This window comes from Manacus vitellinus, unplaced genomic scaffold (genome assembly GCF_001715985.3).
Source record: "Manacus vitellinus isolate BGI_N305 unplaced genomic scaffold, ASM171598v3 scaffold_5_pilon, whole genome shotgun sequence".
NCBI lineage: Eukaryota > Metazoa > Chordata > Aves > Passeriformes > Pipridae > Manacus > Manacus vitellinus.
This window is the reverse complement of record NW_021940682.1, coordinates 8068338-8085522: the sequence shown is the minus strand read 5'-3', so window position 1 is coordinate 8085522 and position 17185 is coordinate 8068338. Positions and strand designations below refer to the sequence as shown.

Sequence of the window (17185 nt, the reverse complement as noted above, 5' to 3'; positions counted from 1 at the left end):
TTGTCATTATAATTGCTCTTGTCTCTCATTTTTGACTGGCACGCTTACAACATTAGTACAAAAATATCCCGGAAAAGGAAAGTCTGGGAGTAGAGTACAAACTTATCCAATCTTTAGGATTTGCTAGGAGTGCACAAATGTGTTGATACAGTGCATGGATTAGCCAAAATGTTAAGGGCTCTCTGGGACTGCACAAATGCATTAATACATTGTTTAGATTAACCAAATTTTTTAAATCCCTTCGAAGACACTTGTTAGGTCTCTTACAAGTTCTTTGAAAGCACATATTAAATATATTCTCTTCTTCCTTTTCTTTCCCTATTGGACACAAATATGTCTCTCTGTCCTGTACATGAATGTGTAAGGTGATAGTTTATTTCAACTATTGAAAAACAGTTTTATACCTGCTTTGGTTTGTAATATGCTCAGTATCATTCATATGTAACCTCAGCCTTAACTCCATATTCATGTATATTCAGTCCAGTTCAGTGACAGCCAAACATCACTCAGTCCTTTTAACTTGCTTTATGGTGTGTCAAAGACTGTTTTGGAAGAAAACACCAGTACAGGTAGCATCCTTAACTTCAGACTGAGGACAGAACTTCAGAATTTCATGTTTGAAGGTGGTTTATTATACAGACCTCTCTCAGGCAGCTTCCCAGGAAAACAAGTGCATGAGTAAAAGTGTTCTAATTGGAGCAGTCAGCCTAAAGCCTTCTCCTATTTTCCTGTCTATGCCACATATCCTAGCTGAGCTTTTCTGTTTGGTGCCTGTCAGGCTTGTTCACATTGGCATTGTTTTGTGTCCCCTTTTTAGCCTTTCAGCCTTTGTCTTACAGTGCTTTATTCCCTGATAGTTGATAGTTTGTGGGTTTAGTGGCTTTTTTTGTGAACTAGTGTTCTTACAGTATTTTGGTGAATTCTGTCTACCAATGAAAGTTTAGAATGACCAGTCAACAGGTTTTGTAAATTATCCTTTGCAAATTAGGTCAAAATAGCACCACTTCTTTTACAAGAGCTCTATAAATGGATTAAAATTACCAACAGAAAGTCTGCATAAATGTTTAAAAAACCCCAACCAACTACAGTGTCAGTGTCAAAAGGGCTGATCTACTGTAATAAAATAGGTTGATGTGCCTCTATGCTCCATTTCCCTCAAGATATATATTTCTGTGTTTCATTCTGTTAGCATTGAGATGATTATGGAATGATTGCAGAGGGAATCAGGTCAGCAGTGCAGTAGCAAGAAACTGTGCCTTTTGTACAGCTGAATCAGAGGAAAGGCTGGCAGGCTGAGTAGTTTGCTACATGAAGGGCAAAAGACTATGTTACATTCCATTTCTTTGTGTTGCCAACACCTGCCAGTTGCATTCAATTCTTTTTATCATTAAACTCTGGACTGCTCAAAACAGTTGTATCAGATTTCTTAGTCTTTCACATGCTGTTGATTATACACAAGGATGAGTTTGTCCACAAAACCATATGGCATTTTGAGATGCTGGAGGAAGCCTTTCTCAATTGTACATGAATGTAAGGTACTTTTCATAGTAAACTCGTTCTTAAATGAGCCAAGGCTTGCTTATGGCACATCACTGGAATTCCTCATTTGCCACAACATGTAGAACTTGGAAACTTATTTTTCCATACAGCTGCGGTAAAATAAGATCTTCTAAAGTCTTCATTTATGATCAAAACCTCATTTTCTAAAGAATTAGACACTGAAAAGTAGTCTTTGTTAAATGAGGGTGGTTCAGTAGATAGCTAACTTACAATGTTCAGATTTTACTAGTTTAGTATTTTTTCTCAGTATGCCACAGATAAGAAGTACTAAGTATAATGTGTTCTTATTTGATACACTGTCACTTATTTGATAAGTGCACAGAAGTTAATAGAGAAAAAATACTGTCTTTTCATCAGGCTGGCTGCTAAGAGGAAAAAACACCAAATTTGGCATCTCAGGAACATTTTACATATAGAAATCTCAAAACAGTTTATAAATGTTCAGAATGAAATCTCAAAGACCCACTTCACCAACATGGAAGCTAAAATACAGAGAGATTAAATGTCTTGTCAGAGAGTACAAATCTGCAGCAAAGCTGGAAAATATTTAGTTTCATTCTCTTACATTACCAAAATATGATGCCTGCCTTAGTTAATTTTAACTATTAGTCATATAAAAGACCAGAAGTTAGCAGTCATGTGCAAATGATTAATGATTTGTGCTTCAAGTCTTTCAAATAGTAGCAAATGAAAGAATTCCCTATGACTATTTAAATATTTGCTGGGCTAGGGGGAGAGCGGAGTTTGTTTTTTACAGGATCTAACTATTCTCTGCTGTGTTTTGTTTCCTTCACAGGTTTTCTCACTTGGTGGTATCCCCAAACTTTTACAGCTTCTTGAGGTTCAGAATGAGGACATTCAGCGGGCAGCATGTGGTGCTCTGAGAAACTTGGTGTTTGAGGACAATGACAACAAACTGGAAGTGTCAGAGCAGAAAGGGATCCCACTCTTGCTCCGCCTACTCCGAAACACCAGGGATGTAGAGACTAAGAAGCAAATCACAGGTAGTGTCTTCTGTGCAGTCAAACATGAAGTGCTTTAAGTAATGCACGAGCTTTCCGGGAGAGGCGCATGATTGTTTACTTAGGCCCGTGTTTAGTGACTAAATACAAGAACATTGTCACCTATTCTAAGCAATTTACTTAGGGTAAAATTCCAAGGTCCTTACTCAAGACCAGTCTCTCAGTCAATAAAAAGAGATGAGGAACTGCAACTTCCCCTCTTAAAGCTCCTTCAGAAATTATATGAGTCTGTTTGCGGGAAGCTTAAAGTCCTAGATATTCCAGAGAAGAAAGTGACTGGGACTGTAATTAATGCTGCTGCTACTTACACAGCAACTTAGCCTTTGTTATTTGACTCTATGCTGACAGCACCTACTGGGAGTTCCTTGTTGAAGACAGTCACACAGAACTGTCAGGTGCCATGGATAGAAAATGGTTGTTGTGTTCACCACAAACTCTACTGCCCCAAATTTCTGCTCTGAGCTCTCCCACTCCCAGCAGTTTGCACATGAGTCTTGTCTTCTTGGATTTGTGACAAGCAGAAAGCTCTGCCACAGCAACAGCATGTTTCTTTTTTGTGTACAGGGGAGAGAATTCCTCCTGGGCAGCCATTTGACTGCAAAGATCACACAGTATCATCAATGGAGTGACTGACATTCTGGATTCTGTTTTTGCAGGGCTAGTGTTCTCATGCTTTTACTTCCAATAACCTTGAGGAAGAACTGTTGATTAGTAGGGCCCATTGCAAATTTGAAGGAAAAGCCCTTTGGATCAGACACCCCATATTACACCTCTTGTTGTACTTCAGTGTAGCAGAAGGGATGGTGGGAGGAAAAGTCCAGCATTACTCAAAAAGAAAGCTATGGTTGCTGCCTTGTTGGCTTTGTCAACCACCTCATCCCTGCAGTCCTGTGTAGCCATAATGTGTCTGTTGGAATTCAACTGCTTGTGACCCACATTCATTTTCGTTGGCATGCAAAGAAAGAGCAGGCTTATATTTTATAAATGGAAAACATTATGAATAAATGAATGGAGGTTTATTTCAAGTGAACTTTAAAGATACCAGGAACAAAAGCTATTAAGAGAACTGTGCTTGAAAAGATACAGAAGGTGTCAAGCAGTCCTGCCTTGAAGCAAGGACATGTCAAGACCTTCTGTAATTCTGCATTCTTTTAAGTATTTTAAATACTCTGCTCCCTAAGCTGGAGAACAAAGCTTTGTATTGTTGGTTCTTTTGGCTCAGTTCTACAGCTCTGCAACATTGAAATGTTTTAAAGGTTTTCACACTCATCAGTTGCACAACTGGGTCACTTAGTAACTTACTGTATAGTGTGTTATCTCTCTGTGCTGTTACAGATCAGTGAGGTAAGCAGTGAAAATGGTGATACAGTGGCCAGAAAGCCAATGCTCTTTCCTTGCTAGCAATTCCATCATTTCTGACAAAACTGTTGACTGTGCAGGATAGCTCACATGGATACTGTGAATGGTACTGTCTTCCCCTTCAATGTGGAATTGGATGAAGGCTCATCTTCATTCTGCAATTACCCCTGTCGTTGAACATGAATATTTACCTACAAAACAAAGAAGACACCAACAAAATATTTAAGCAATATCAAGCAAGATGAGGTAGCTTGGGTAAAGCAAAATATTGTGATATGCTTTCGTACCTCTCTCTTGCAAAGGATGGCTTTAAAAATATGCCAAGAGAGAAGTATTTCTTGCTTTGTTCAAGACCAAATGTGCAGTCAGGAGGAAGTACAGAGTGCCTTTGTGAAAGTGGCACTAGGGCATACTTTTTGCCATCACTTGAACAATTCTTCATCTCCTTAATAAGCTGCAAGGAGCCTACAGGGCAAAGGGCAGTCTGGATGAATTAATTTCTATGAGAATATTAGCTTTGCTTTTGACCACCTTCTCTCCTGGACAGGCAAGGAGTGAGCTGCAGAGAGGAGATAGTCAGTGTTATAAGTATGCTAACTTGGGTCATTGCTTCCCGATGACCTTGGCATGTACAGTGATATCTAGGAATCACTGGAATTACTGCCCTGTCAGATTTCCTGCATAGCCTGAGAAAGGCTGCAACACAAGGCTCTTCCAAGGATAATGCAAACTTTGACTGCCTTTCTAACAAAATAGTTAAATTCTGCTGAACAACAGCTTCCCTGTCTGACTGATGGCTCCCCTACAAGCTTTGTGTCTCCTCTTGCATTGCCTTTGGCTTCCTGCAGGACTAGTGGAATATCACAGCTATGCATGCAATCTCTCTGCAGTGTTGTAACACTTCCGGGAAAAGATTAGTGTGGAAAATTTGGCCTTCCACCCAGTCAGCACGAGAAGTCCATCTGTCTTTCCACATCATACGTATTACTTGCCTACTTTGACTGTAAATTAGGGACTTCCAAATGTGTGATTTGATATTTAGCTGAATGTCTTTCCCCATAAAAGATGAGTAAAATCGGCTTGGTGTCTGATAATCCCTCATTGAGCTGAGGTGAAAGACTCCTGGCCAGGGATCGAAAGCATGCAATACTCTTTATTAAAGATGTCTAAGCTCAGCAGAGGGAAACTTTTTGTTTCTGTTGCTGTGTAGCAAGCATGGTACCAAAGCACTCCACCTGACAAAATTGTATGAAGATAAGGAAGTTGTTGGAGAGAAGGAAGTTAAAATTCAGAGGCACAGAAGTTTTCTCATACTGTACTTCATTACCTCTCAGAAAATTACATGACATAAGTAAACATCAGCCTTAAAAGCTTATTTTTAAGATCGCTGGCTTATTAGTACTGGCAGTGTTAATACAGACAAGCACTTGCCTAACATTAAGCCATATTACATCATATGTTCTCAAAGAATACTTTGATGGCCTGTATTTTCTTCAAGACCTGAGGAATACAGACTGAGCACAGTCATGCAGTGTGCCTTGAATTGCCCTATGAAAAGACTGCAAGCAATCAAAGTGTATGGAGATAAATGCTGATTACAGCAAGTGCTGTGTGCTGCCTCACGCTCTGTGCGTCCCAGGAGAACAAACAAAAAGCACCAAACCACAACCCCCACCAAAGTGGATTTGTGCCTATGAAAGTGGTTTGAAAGCTGTTATGGACCAGTTTAACTAAGGCCCCTGTGCAGAAAATAGCTGCCTGGTTTCTCTGCAATTTCTGTGCTTATATGGCCTCTTCATAGGGTGAATGAGTCCTCCTCAAGAGCACACTGACTGAATTGACTTCATGAAATCATTGATACAAGTAAAGTAAAGGAAACATAGGCTTTGTCCTTTTTTTGACTTCTTGACTTTTTGACAAGCTACTTAGAGGTCTCTTAGGAAAGGAATGAGGTTACTCGTAAGTAGCAGGAGAGGATGTCACTTGGTGACAACACAAGAGCCAAGACAGGAATTGAATTTTATAGTATTTGGAGAGCATACTGAGGAACAGAAAGTAAAATGGCTGTAGCATGGAAAAAAGAAAAAAAATATTAGCTTTTGAAGGTAAGCCAGATGAGCCTCCAGGGAGTAGCTAACCTCTTGATCTTGTTATCATGAAACATAAATACAAGAAATGAAAGGAAATTTTTCCTGCAGGGAAGATTACAGCACAAGCAGAACTGTCATTAAAAGAAATATAAATTTAAAAGCAGACCCCACCCATTTTTCCAAATAACCATCTAAGGGAAAACTATGCTCCTATGAGTACATTAAGCATAGGTGCAAGGAAAGAGCCCACTCCTAAAGACATTTTCTAATGTGAACAAATTCATCCACACCCAGAATGCCACTGAGAGAATCCTTCTCAGCCCAGTGATACAGTGCCTGTGGGTAAAGGTAGGATTTTTGTTGGAAAATATACAGTGTAAGCAACATCTCAAATTCTGTTCCGACAATTCTATTCTAGGTATCCATCTGCAATTAAAAATGAATTTGTTCTTTTTGAAATTATATTCTGTCCTTGTGCCGTTCCTTGCATTTTTGCCATTCTATCTTAACCTGCTTCCCTTACAATGCTCTTTGGATTGCTTGTCTGATTTGCCATATGGCTTATTTTCCTTCAGGAAAATACATTCTTCCTTTTATCCTTTAATGCAGAGGTTTTGGTTTTATTATTTCTCAAAATACCTGAAATTAAATTCAAAGTGTAAGGAGATATAAAAGAAGCATTTTTTGTTGTGAATTGATGAAAGGAACATTCACTAATACTCTGCCAGTGTGTGTGGAGAAGGAGGTCTGTGAAACTGAGAGCAGCAGGCTGAGGAAACAATGAATGTCTTTGTAGTGAAAAGCAGAAATACGTGTCGTTTTCCAGGGGAAGAGTACTTTAAAAAGAATTGTCATCTATTGGAATAGAACATAAGCAAACCTGGTAAGTTATGCAATATTATATTTAAATTTGTTTTGGAGATTGTGAATAGACAAGGTTTGTAGCATTACTTAATGATCTGCTTAGTGACTGATGTCTGGACAGTAACGGCAAACTGGTGAGAAATTTTGCTATCAAGTGTTAGAGAAACTTGGTAATGGGCATCTCCTGTCTTCCAGCAGATTTCCAGCAACCTGTGAACTCCATCTCTGTACTTCCCATCACAATCCCTTTTGCATGCGAGTTTATTCTCCCACTCATTGGTCTTTACTTGGTACTTGGAAGTGCAACTAGTTCTGCCAGGCATCCAGAATGGACAAATTCCTCCCTGGAACTGTGGAGGATGATCACTGATGCTGGTGTTGTTATCTCTGTTTAGCTTGTACTACTTTGGTAATAGAGAAGATGATTGCTGCAGATGAGCAATGTGGAGCCATGGGAAACTGCACTTCACGGTTGGGCATCAGACTAGACTGTGCAGAGATTTTACTTCAATCACATGGCACAACTGTGCCACCTTTTTTGCCCCATTTCCCTGTCCTCAGATGAGGGCTGGTGAACACTTACAAACCCATTCTGCTCCTCGTCAGAATGTCAAGTGTCAGTCAGACTTCTTCACCTTTTAACTTCAAGGACTTTGAGATTAAGTCTTTCAAACTGCAGCGGAGTCTTTTTGCCTCTCTGATTTTATTTTGGGTATTACAGGTTTGTTGTGGAATTTGTCCTCTAATGACCAGCTGAAGCACCTGTTGATTAGAGAAGCCCTGCAGACGTTGACTGAAGCTGTCCTCATCCCTTACTCAGGCTGGCCAGATCGAGATTACCCGAAGTCAAGTGTTTTACCTGACCCTGATATCTTCTACAATGCCACAGGATGCCTGAGGTGAGCACTCAATCTACAACTGCCCAAAGCAATACTGATGATAAAACAGACCTGCACACTTATTTTTTTTCTTGTTTTTAATTTTGATGCACTTTACTGTTGTATAACCCTATAAGTGCCATTTGGACTAGCAAAAGACTAACATATTTGAATTATTAGTTCTGGTATCATAGATCTTTGGTGGGACAATTGAAGTGCCTGTGTATCTGAAATTTTCTTTGGAGAGACTGAGAAAGTTATCCTCATCTACAGCATTATTGGTTATTAATGGGACCATTATTTTTTGACATTTCTGCTGAGTATGTTTTGCTCACCTGCTGCAATACCTGCTAAATGCTACCAGGCATGGGAGTACTCCTTTGACTAGTGAGCAGAACATGCTCAGCAGTGGCCAAGTCAGTCTTTTTTTCTACTCTGCATATAAACCATGACTAATAGTTACATTCATTAGCATCTCCAAGGACCCTTTGCATAAATGCACAGAGTTCCTCTCAAGTCGGGATCCCTTCTCATCTAAACAGATGACTTGGAAAAGAGACTTGGTACCTAGAAGCACATAAAAGTCTTCAGTTTTCAGCTACTGCCAAAGATGCTTACTTTGACATATCATAATCTATACTTAAACTGACTAGAAAGTTATTTAAATTAAGGAAAAGCCATTTGTTAAACCATGGTAAGCCCTGTCCAACCTTTTGCACAAGTTCAAGCAAGTTGCAGCCATGGAGTGAATGAATAGATTTGCAGCTGTGTATTTACTACTACAATCAGCTAATAGGCTCACGAACACGGTAGCATTTACTACAGAGAAACACCAAAGGCCTCAGTGAACACACCCCTAAATGGTTGAAGGATAAAAATCACATCTTCAATAAAAACACCATTAAAAATAACAGCCTATAGAACTGGGGCTCTTTGTGTTTGTGAGTTCAAAGTCATTGCACGTTAAGTACACTCATGAGCATCAGAGATGCATGCCTTTTGTTTACACATTTCAAAAATGTATGAAAGGGCAGTTTGAGCTGCTTAGAGGAGTAAAGTACAAGTGCAAAGGCATGGCCTGAGTTTTACACACCTTCTAGTATAGTACAAGGAATTAAGTTTGAAATTTAGAGGCTTGGGAAGCTGCCCAGTTTTGCCTCACACATTCCTGCTATGCTAACGTGTCCTATAGCATATTAGTTGTATATATATGGCATTAATTTTTACTGTGTAAACAGCTCTGTACCTGACTCATGTGGTTTCAGAAGACAGATGAATTGTTAGCTATACAAAATACTCAACAATAAGGCACCTTTTCCTGTAGGAACTCCTGTCAGCCCACTAGCTACTAATTAAGTTCATCTCTAAGTAATAATTAACTTTTATTTACTATGATGGCTCAAAAGCAAATAAAAAGAAACGTTAACCACCCATAATAAAATCTCTCTAGCTAACGCTGGTGGTGTTTAGGAAATTGAGAGGTTGTCTTTTTTCATATTGCTTAGCCCAGGATGTGTTTATACAGAAACAGTCTGGCTGCTCCTGTCCTACATTTGGACTCTGGAACTGTCTCTTCCCTATGAGCCAGCCGATGCGGACAAAGGATCATTCTCAGGTTTAGCCCTGTATTGCTTTGTCTGAGATTGTTTCAGCAGCTTGATACAAGTTGTTATGTGACAAATAAGGCATAACAGTAGCTGAGTTCTTTTAAATTAGATTCTGGGCTTACCTTACTCTGTAAAGAAAAGTCAGTGCTTGAGGCTGCTCCAGAGCTGCAGTGAGCTCTGCAGGTTTAATGAAAACTCTGTTAAACTACCCTTATCTAGGTGCTCAAAGATGAATTACCCATATTATAAATATGATGTCCATATTCTAGTCCTCATTTTTAAGAGCTTCAACACTGAAAATTATAATTAGAACAAGAAGGGCTCAAAAATTTCCAGGTAAAGGAGATCTGCAGGATTGCAGCACAGAATTAGTTTCTGGCACAGAAGAGTTTTTAACGAGGCTTATCATATTTGTACAGGCCAAATAGCTGAGATTTTTAAGATTAATCAGTTTGCATCTCTTTGTTGGAAATGGACGTCCCTCCCAGATTAGGTCACTAGAAGTATTCCTTCCTTATGTATTAATTAAAAATTAATCTCTGCATGAATAAATGCTGAAAACTAAAAAAAAAGAGCATACACAAAGTAATAAAGCTGTGCACTGAGGGAATGATGTTGCTAATGAAGATGTTTGAAGAGTATATTTGCCAAAATATAAATCTGTAATTAGTCTTCCCTTTTGTAATACTAACATGTTTGTTGTGCATGCTGATAAAGTCTATAGCCTGCAGCTTCTATTACAGGGTAAAAATAGTACTTTGAAGTGCAATACATTATGCATAGTACAGTACTTAGCTATAGGAGAATGCCAAAACTTATTTTCAAAAATTTACATACACCTATGGGCTGAAAGGGACACCCACAGTCCAAATCTAACACTGGCATATGGTGTGGGTGTATGCACTGTGCCACACGGTTACCAACTCATAAATCACAGCTCTCTTCATCCTCCTTGACAAAAGTTCAGGAGGAGAAGTGAATCCACTCTAGCAGATAATATTGCAGATACTTTCAAACACTGGAATGAGTGAATGAGCAGAACAATCCCTGTCCTGCTAACCAGTTATTGCCAGAAGTATTGTGGAGTCCTGAACCTTGGCTGCCTGTGTCTGTGTTTGCAGTCACTGATAAGGAAGCCTGACGTTAGAAGGATTTGTTAATCCCTTTCTCCAGGTCTGTGTTTTGTCTTAAAACCATGTCAGAAGCAAAGCTTCACAGAAATCGCAGGTCACAAAACTTAACATAGTAAAAAGAAGCTGCGTACGCCACAGAATTCCGCACTAGCAGTTAGAATGAGAAATAGTATTGTTCAGTTGTGAAATATGATAAAAAGCACTGTGCCCTGAGCAGGCAGAGTAAACCAAATGAACAGACTTCACTGGTTGCCTGACAATAAGCTGAACAAGTAAAGAAAACAAAAAAACCCCTATTTGGACGAGTATTACAGACATGATCTTGTTCCATTTTTATCTTGAAATACCTGTTCCCAAAAGTTCTGCAATGCTGAACTTCCCCAAATTTATGTTTAGTCATCACATTTCCTCCTGCAAAACATTTCATTTAAGTTTTGGACCTCGGAGTCACAACTGCTGTACTTCATTGCAGAGCCCTCCTTTTTAATTGCTCTGGAACTGAAGCATCTGGTGCCCCTTTGTATTCTAATTCTTCAAAACTTTCTAGACAACTGTCTCCAGAAAAGTCAGCTATCCTCTCTGTTACTGGTTCCCCAACCAGTCAAATAAAAGTAATGCTTCCTTTTTCATTATTATTTTTGACACTTTGTCTATCCCAGCTCTTGTTTCAGCTTTTGTTTTGAATTACACAGTGACCCACAAGGACAGTGTAAAGCTGTATTTGGAGGAAGTAGTATCATTATACTTTAGACCAAGAGGCTGCATAAACATCTTCTTCCATTTGCTCCAGAGAGAAGGGAAGCCAAAGCTCTCACTGTGTGTTGAAAAGTGTGATGGCAGCTCAAACCTGTAATGGAAGCTTCTAAGAGAGAACGTAAAACAAATGACTGATGATAACAAGTCTTTGAACCAAGGCCTCTTGCATAGCATTGCTACTCCTTGAAGTTTATTTCCATCCATTCTTATCTTCTCTTGCCTCCTCTTCAGTTTATCTGCTCCCCCAATTCCTGAAAGGAATTTTGTTATTTCCAGCAAGCATCTTGCAGCTTGGCGCCTCTGGTTACTGAGTAGATCCTTGATACCTTTCCCTCCTTGATGGATTTTTGAACTGTGTAAGGCATGCAGAGAATAGAATTTCCCAAACTACTCCAGGAAATCGTTGTCTGGTAATTGAATGAGTCCCAGGAGCAAAATCCCTCTTCTTATCAGTTATGTGGATCATTCACAGCAGTTCAAAAACCTTTTCCAACAGTCGGTGCATGACTCAGTGTTGGCTTAAAGGGAGTATCCCTTTCATTTGGTGCCATTTGTGAGCTAATTGAACATATATTACCATCATTCTGTTTCTTTCAAAGTCATGCTTGATTTTACTATTTCTTTGTATTTACCTCACATCTCTGGATCAAAATTCTATTTCCCAGTAGGGAATTAGCTGAACCTCCCCAAATGCCACAAGAACATGGGCAAACAGCTATTTTGATTACAGATATAGTTGCACCATGTGTGAGCCAAGAGAGAACAGAAGCAGCAAATGTAAGATGAGATAAATGAGGCACATAGATAGACAAAATGCATCCACATTAGCATGTGGTATAGTTTGAGCATGTCACCAGGATTACCACATCTGAGCATGCCAGAAGTCAGAGATTTTTGATAGTTAGGTGATGCCAAAGTGTAAGTTCTGAGTCATTTAAAGAGACCATCCCTGCAAGCACCAATCTCCCTGAGGCTGTATTCTCCTCATGCTACACTGTCCCAGCCCTTGAATACCAATGCAGGGTTGAAATATCACAAATTGGGTAGCAGAAGAGCTTCTCTATGAGAAGACTCTTGATTTTTACTCCAGGTGTTCCTTGCTTCATGAATCTGTTTATATCAGAGCACTTTTGATAAAATGCAAATAAAACAAATTTGCATAGCAGACTTGAAGGTTTCCAACCTTCCAGCCCAACCATGACAATTCCCCAAGCACTGAGTATTTCAGGACCTCCAGCAATTCCACTATAATAAAGTCCAGCTCCTGAGCTCAGAAGGAGCTGTTCCAGTTATCAGGAACCTCAAATCTTGGGAAGCCAAGTCAGTTTTGAAATTTTCTAAGCAAAATGTCACCATTGTTTAAAAAATAATTTTTTTTTTCATTTACATTTCTGTGACACTTCTCAGAAACATTTTTTTTCCTTCCCAATCTAATAGCATTTTTATTTCCTGGAATTTCTCAAGCTTCAATTAGCAAACAAACTGAAGCTATCAACTGAGGTTTTGGCTGAAATGCTCTTCTCTGACCCTGTTTAGAGTAAGGTGGTTACAGCTGTGTTTGGGTGAGTGGGAGAGCAGGAGCTCTTCCCTTCCTGTCCCACGTTGTGGTGATAAGAAAACAGGGTAAGGTGGAGAATGGAGTGGCCATGTGTGTAGAGACATGCACACAGACATGCACTGATATCTATTGCTGGATGAACAGTTGAGCATCAACTTCTTAATGAAACAGAGTCTGGTAATTAATTTCCTTTGCAGAACAGGACAGTGCCCTCAGTTCAGGTTCTTCTCCACCTCCTGAGCTATAAAAGCTGTTTCCCTCACTATATTCATGCTAAGACAGTAAGTCCAGGGCACTGCCACTCCTTGCACAAGCATTCAGCATGATCAGTTGTAAAAAGTTCAGGGGGTTTTAGAATGATATACTGGGACAAAACTAAATACTGCATCAGCTGAAGTGTCTTTGGTGAGGGAAATTCCACACTTATCTTTAACAGTATTTTTAGTCTGTGTGCCTCAGGAACTATGTTTGCTATGTGCTAGAAGGGCTATAACATGTACATTTCTGTCAGCATAACCATAAATATATGAATGGGTGACATGCCTCAAATGTGACATATGTAGGTAAAATTAAATTCCAAAGTGATGTCTGTAGTAGGCCATATTGAGGAATCTGAATATTGATTATGTGATACATAATTTCCTGAGAGAATAAATGAACTCATAGGTAGAGACATTGTTAACATTATGACCTAAAGTAAAATTCTAATTACAGTGCATTAGTATTTAATCTGAGCATGTACTTTCCAGGGGGGAAAAAAACAGTAGAAGTGAAATGACAATGTATAAAATGCTACATTCATTTTACAGTCATAATCCACAGGAAAGTTTAAAGCTGTACCTTACTGGCTTTGTCATTACTAAAATAATAAACACTGTGATTTCTGATGGGTAAAGTAAGCATGCAAAATAAGCAACCTGAAACTATCTAAAGAAACATGTCCCTCTCCGGTTTTGATGGATGCTAAGGTTGGGTTGTATTTAATGCTATTTCAAACAAAGAAGCTGGAATGTGCAGTCTTTTGGCCAGCAGAGCTGCAGGAGTCCAAAATAATGAGGCCTAGGTTTATAATTCCAGCATTCCATAATTCAGACCTTGTTGAGTTGTAAAAGTAATTACACAACAGAATGTGTTGTTACTTCCCTGGAAATCAGTATCTTATTTAGAGCCAAGCTTCAAGCAGCAAGTGTGTGTTTGGGTTTTCAAGAGTTTTTAAATCACTTTTGTAATTCATTTTCAAGGTGCACTTGGGTTACTACAAAGCACAGAGACTGTTGCTTGAAAGCCAGGCAAACAGTGCCTTCTTTTGGGTGTGGAGGAGGCAGAAAACCTGCAGAGCAGTGTCTGAGCCGCTGCAGAAGAACAGCATGAGGCATCTGCAGAAGGCATCTCACATTTCCCTCTCAGACTGAGAAGCTTCTACTGGCTTCAGCTTTTACCTGCTTAGATGCCAGCAGCTTCTCTGGGAAGCTGGGAATCAGCTGAGCACAGTACAGCTTTCTCCTCTTCCCTGTCTCCCACTGCTGCTCTGGCAGCCGCCTCACCATTCATCCCCGCAGCCTCTTGCCCAGCAGTGGGGCCAGGCTGCTGCTCCAGCCTACCAGTCTGGCTGCATTCAAATCCCCTCCTACCCAATAGCATTTCCCCCTGGAGAATTTCCACACGCACCTGAACTGCCATGTGAATGTAGCCCTCTAAGTGACATCGGTTTTCTTCTCATGTTAATGTAGAGATGTTGCTAAAACTCTCAGAACAAGTGCCTGTTGATGAGTTATCTTGGATCAGGAACCGGTTTGGTGTAGGTAAATTGCTAAAGGACATTTGTGGGCATGGAAATTTTTACAGCTATTGTTCTTCTGTTATTTTGACATAGGCACCATCCTAAATATTAAAAATATAACTTAAAATGGAATAATGAAAAAAAGTCCGGGTTTTTTTGTTCAGGTTTGTTTAAAAAGATTTAACTCAACTTTGAGATGAAAACTGGAGTCAGATCTTACCTTATCTATCCAAACACATGGTTTGTTTTCCTGGAGTGTTTGCTTTTGTCTGGGAGTATGCTGAAGTGAAAGTTTTATTTAGAAGAGGCTCAGATTGTCTTACAGCCCTGAAGAAAGGAAGCAGTCAACCTTAATTTCAGTGATTTTAAGATTTAGCTGGAAAAGTTTGTCAGAGTAGCACAAAAAAATATCTTTGACTAAATCTCTTCTCTCCAACATATTCCTTCCTGCACAGAAACATGAGCTCTGCTGGCCCAGAAGGAAGGAAAAAGATGAGAGAATGTAATGGCTTGATTGATTCTCTTGTGTATTATATCCAAGGAGCTATTGCAGACCATGAACCTAATGACAAGGTACTCTTCGAGATAAAAAGTGTTTTCCTGGGGGAAATTGCTAAGTGATTATTTGTTGTTGTTGTTTAGAAACCAGTGTTCAGAAATTGTTGTGATGTAACTGCCAAACTTGTTTCCAGGGCTTTTAAAATTGCCACCAAAGGTGAAAGTCCAGTAAGAAGCTTTTTGAAGTATTTTTATCCTGCTATCTAAAAGAATAGTACCTTAGCACTGGGAAAGCATTTTTGGAATCATCAGAGAGAAAGGTAGAAAATTCTGTCTTTTTTTAAAAAGTGAGATAAAGTCACAGCTGTCAGAGATACTAAGGCACAAAAGAGTCAGATGTTACCTTTTCAGTTGCCTCAGGGAGCTACCTCGCTAGAAGCTTAAAAAATTAATCTGGTTACTCACCTGTATATTTAATGCTAAATACCCCTTAGGAAATGAAGAACCTAAATCCCTTTGGGTGGCAGTGTAATTAAGGAGCTTGCATCATTTAGAATGGAATTAATTTTCCTAAGTGTTTTTTAGAAGTTATACTTGCCACCTAAGCCAGTAACTACAGGGACACGGGCACCTCCAGACACCAGTTTATCTCATTCTCTTCCTCCCACTGCTGACTGCAGATGAATCCTGAACACAGCCTAGACTAGATGCTTGTCTTTTAGCTGGGTGAAGTTGGGTGAGAAGACCAACCTTCACTTATGACAAAGTTATCTGAAGCCTGCGAGGCACTTCTAGTGTGCCTGCTGTAACTTGTGCCATGTAGTGGTAATTACTGCACATTTACAGCTCTATTCTAGGATTAGTTACTTGAGCATCAACTTGTATTTAGTGCCATTAGCTTCAGGGAGAATCCAGCACATTACACTTGTGCCAATAGCTCCTTGTTGCATTCTGTCTTAAAACCACTTATTCCTTTTTTACTTTCAAAAAAGGAGGAGCTGGTAATAAAGCCATTTGCCATAGACTCATCACTCAGAAATTGTATACCTGACCTTAGCTGTGTTCAGAAAGGAACATCTTATTTAAAAAGACATTCCACCACAGAAAAAAAAACTTCCTCCTTGGGAAAGATACAAAGCTCTCCTTTTGCTGATGCTACAGCAGGGTTTGTACATGATCATCTTTACTCTTAAGCTCTTAAACATTTCTTGGTACACTTCTGGTCTGTGTCAAATAGCACTCGCCCAAACACTTCCCAGGCACAATTCAGGAATTATAATGTCCCAGGACCATTTCCAGCAGGCATGCACCCCACTCTGAATGCAAGCCCTGTGTGCCAGCTGGCCTCAGTGCTCGGGAACATCCCAGGGCATGTTTAATTTATCAGCGTAAATGCAGTCTTGTGGATCACTGGCATGAAGCCCAGCTCTTCCATAAGGCATTAGAAGCTCTGCAGTTAGTTGTTGAAGATCCAAAAACGAAAGCTCTTCCCATGTCTATACATGTCCCTTCAATGCATGCCAAATCTTTCAATTTCTGTTCTTTTGTTATTTTAGGCTACAGAAAACTGTGTGTGCATTCTTCACAATCTTTCCTACCAGCTAGAGATAGAGCTCCCTGAGAGCTATGCCCAGAGCATATATATGCAAAGAAGAAATATTTCTAGCAATGATAAAACACCAGGCTGTTTTGGAACACGGAGCAGAAAAGTAAAAGAGGTAAAGTGCATGTTTAGTTACATCTCATTTGGTTAATCAGTTGTAGTAACCTCTGGAGAATAACACTGTAATCTACCTAACAGTCTGTTATTGATGTGTCCAATAGCATGACACTTACTTGCCCCAAAAATGCAAATTTATTGATAGTCCTACTTGACACCAATTATCTCTTCCAGCTGCTGCTGGTGACACTGACATATAAAAAACACTGTTCCATTAGCTGAGGAATACTGCCACTCGGTTTCATCCCCTCTGGTGGATCTAAGTCGTATCTGTGCCATGTACAGCAATTGTGCAAGTGCCCTCCCAGTGAGTGGGTGTTGTGATGGTTTTTTCGCCAGTGAAACCAGCACAGAATGACT

At 39.6% G+C, this 17185-nt stretch overlaps 1 protein-coding gene across 1 annotated transcript in view; it reads left to right on the top strand.

The window, feature by feature from the left end:
* PKP2 (plakophilin 2) overlaps positions 1 to 17185 on the top strand; it is a 96171-nt gene that overhangs the window by 72978 nt on the left and 6008 nt on the right. Inside the window, exons 5-8 of the mRNA XM_018080894.2 lie at positions 2357 to 2564; positions 7617 to 7794; positions 15063 to 15180; positions 16662 to 16823. Coding sequence (XP_017936383.2) covers positions 2357 to 2564; positions 7617 to 7794; positions 15063 to 15180; positions 16662 to 16823 — 666 coding nt within the window. The remainder of the gene's footprint in view (positions 1 to 2356; positions 2565 to 7616; positions 7795 to 15062; positions 15181 to 16661; positions 16824 to 17185) is intronic.